Source organism: Bidens hawaiensis, unplaced genomic scaffold (genome assembly GCF_021521415.1).
Source record: "Bidens hawaiensis isolate Kalapana, Puna unplaced genomic scaffold, B.hawaiensis_p1.1 tig00027390_1, whole genome shotgun sequence".
Classification (NCBI taxonomy): Eukaryota; Viridiplantae; Streptophyta; class Magnoliopsida; order Asterales; family Asteraceae; genus Bidens; species Bidens hawaiensis.
Window position 1 is genome coordinate 156,771 of NW_027494440.1, and position 3,179 is coordinate 159,949.

Consider the following 3,179-nt stretch of genomic DNA (forward strand, 5'->3'; position numbering starts at 1 on the left):
CAGACCACGATACCCCTAATTAAGTATATATGTTTATGTTTAGAGTTATATGGTGTTGAATTTATGCTTAGCGAGGTTGTTGGCGAGTTTGCATATTTTTTATGCTACCCTACCCGAAAACTTTGACGCTCTCCGCCATGGCAGACGAACTTTATGTTATATATGTTCTTAGTCGTCACCTTTGGTATTCCTTGTTTGGAATCTATGCTACATTTAAGACCGTAAGAAACTAAGAACACATGATATCATAGGACCCATGCCATAACTTGTTGTCTTGTTCGACCAGAATAAATGAAGATTGATTATAATAACAAGACATTCAAAACAATTATTAGTAATCAAAACACTACAATTAAGAATGTTATCAAACAGATGAAGATCAAGATAATATCATGATGACAACTAATTCAAAAACAATTGCTAGTTCCAAACCCAAACCCCATGCATACTAGAGCTAGAGCATCTGCGAAGTGGAACAACTGGCTGCGGCGGCGGTGGATAATAAACGTGCCCCGGGTGTTGGTTCGGGTCACCATTTCTTCGAATACCCGGAATATGCCGTTACGGGTTCACCGGTAAACTTCTCCCAAAACTCATACTTTAAGCTTAAAACCCCTTTCGGTTTACCGGACGGCCTTCGAACTTGATAACTAACAGTCTTAACCGCCTTCCCATTATCCTTTACACCTTCAAGAAGCTCCATAACCGGAACATGAACCTCTCCCAAATTCTTTCCACCAAAGATCCCCTCAGCCTTGATCTTAACAACAAGCGTCATGCCGTTATTTAATCCTGCGGCTGCATCGATAACAAACTTCATGGGAAAGTTCCATGCCGGATCGGAATCACCGTGTTTAACCGTAGTGGTTCTTTGCTTTTGATCTTTTCTGACAGTTCCGGAGATAAATACGACGGCGTAGACGTCCATTCTGGAGGCCGTTTGCAGAGACGAGAGTGAGGGTTAAATTTTGGTACTCCATCAGGTTAACCTGGATATCAAGTAAGCAACCAAACAATCTGTTTCAACTTACTAGTTAGACTCTTTATTATTAATCAAATAAGAACAAAGAAAACTAAACCCTATATATAAGAAAAAATACGGCATGCAAAAACCTTATTTCAATATATAAGAAAAAATACGGCATGCAAAACCTTATTTCAATAGGAATACTAATATGAACTATACTCAAATACAAACTTTTTTAATTAAAATAATTAACTTTTGTTTGTGATGTTAGGCTAAATAACAGGAAGGTGATCAAAATGTTTAAATTAGAATATCGCTACGTTACTAAGTTCATAACTGATATTTGGAAGACAGGCCGGTTAATAATTTTCTTAATTTTTGGACTTCCCGTGAACAGGGTTTGCTTGTTAATAAGGCCCATTATGGAATAAAAAGTATGTGCTGCTTTGATGATTGGGCTAGATATTGGGAATTGACAATTCCTTCTACTTGGTTTAAAACCGTAAAATCATTCAAACTGATTATCAATTTGATTTCGCGGGCGATTCCCTTTATTAAGTTTTGATTGATTGGTTTCAAAATATCAAGCGTGAAATCATTCAAACTGGTTATCAATTTGATTTCGCAGTCGATTTCCTTTTTTAAGTTTTGATTGATTGGTTTCAAAATATCAAGCCGTAGCTAACAGTTTGATTCCGGACCGTAATATTGGAAAATATATTTTATTTTCTAATATATCATGTTTATATATAACTTTTATTTGTGTTAATTTTAATTGAATATTTACGTATAACTATTTGTACATATTAAAACTGTGGTGCTTATTTGGTGTTTATTGATGAGTTTTGAGTCATTTTATATTAAAACTAGTTGCTTCACCAGCCGTGTTGTAGCGTAACTGGGTTACAATCTTTATTTGTTGGCGTAAAATAATAGTTGTTAGTTGGCTCACACGTCGCGTTACGGCGACGTAGTTGAGCTGCCAAGTCAATGTTTGGGCGCAAAATAGTTGATGTTATACATGTTGATAGTTGGTAGAAAATATACAAAAGATTTTTGTTAGTTGGTGGACAATATACAAAAGATTTTAGTTCTACATCTAACTAGAAAAGATTTTAGTTATAAGATGCAAGGTGTTAGGTATTAATGTGTAAATGCCTATTAACTTAGGGTTAGACTTGTAATATGTTACTATACATATACATGAGTCGTGAATTAGAATGGTATCGATGATTTAAGTAAAACTTCTTCTTTTCTGGTTTTTCTTCTTTCTCATTATCGATCATTCTATTTTGATACGTAACACAAGGGCTTTTTACAAAAATATATGGCCTTATGTTGCCACGAACTTAAGTCTTTTTTTCCTAGATGTCTTCCGTTGTGTCACTATCAAAAGTGCTAATGCCCCATTTTAGTCATTGCGACTTTTGTTTCTTAGTCATTTTAGTCATTGCGACTTTTGTTTCTTGTCAATTGGTCCGGCATTCCCAAGTACATCAAAAATTAATATCTAAAACAAAATAAAAAACGCGTGTGCATTGTGACAAATAAAATGGCACGGACTTGGTTGAAATTTAAGTAGATGTAACAGAAATAAATTTACACATAATGGTGGAACCTATAATAGCAGCTGTTATGTTTGATGTGGTGGGAGCAGTCACATTTAGTGAGGATTTTATGTTTTGTGAGCTAGAGTCTTTGCTTGGCTTATAGCTACTTTTGGTATATTAGTGATACACAAAGTTAGTAATATGGGAGCAATATTATTTAGCAAATCATAAAAGATTTGTATTTTTAACAAATCTAAATACAGTTATTTCACAACCAGCTGGTTTCTTAAAATACAATTATTAATATTTTATAAACATAGTTATGTGTATGAAGTTATGTTTGTACCTGGTGGTTGTTGCATAGGTCTATTGGATTTGGGGTTTGGTGTTGTTGGTGGCAGGGCTATGGGTGCAGAAGATGAACTTGATTGAGGTGTGTTGGCTGGTGTCTTTGAGATCTTTGTGATGGTAACTGACTTATCGGCCCTCATTGTCAAGGTAAAGTCCATGGTAACTCCAATTATTGCAGAGTACTAGTTTCGATGAATCTCGACGTCATAGATTATTTCTGGCCTTGCAGGTATAGCTATTCTTTGATGTAGCATAAATGTCCAGATTAAATACATGTTATTTAGTGGTACCCCCTAACTTTTGAAACCAAT

General features: G+C 35.0%; 1 protein-coding gene across 1 annotated transcript; it reads right to left on the bottom strand.

Annotated features, from left to right (window-relative positions):
* Nucleotides 1-529: 529 nt before the first annotated feature.
* On the bottom strand, nucleotides 530-928 carry LOC143575433 (protein SRC2 homolog). Its single transcript, XM_077059815.1, has one exon. It carries the CDS (start codon nucleotides 926-928, stop codon nucleotides 530-532), a length of 399 nt encoding a protein of 132 aa, XP_076915930.1.
* Nucleotides 929-3,179: the final 2,251 nt, after the last annotated feature.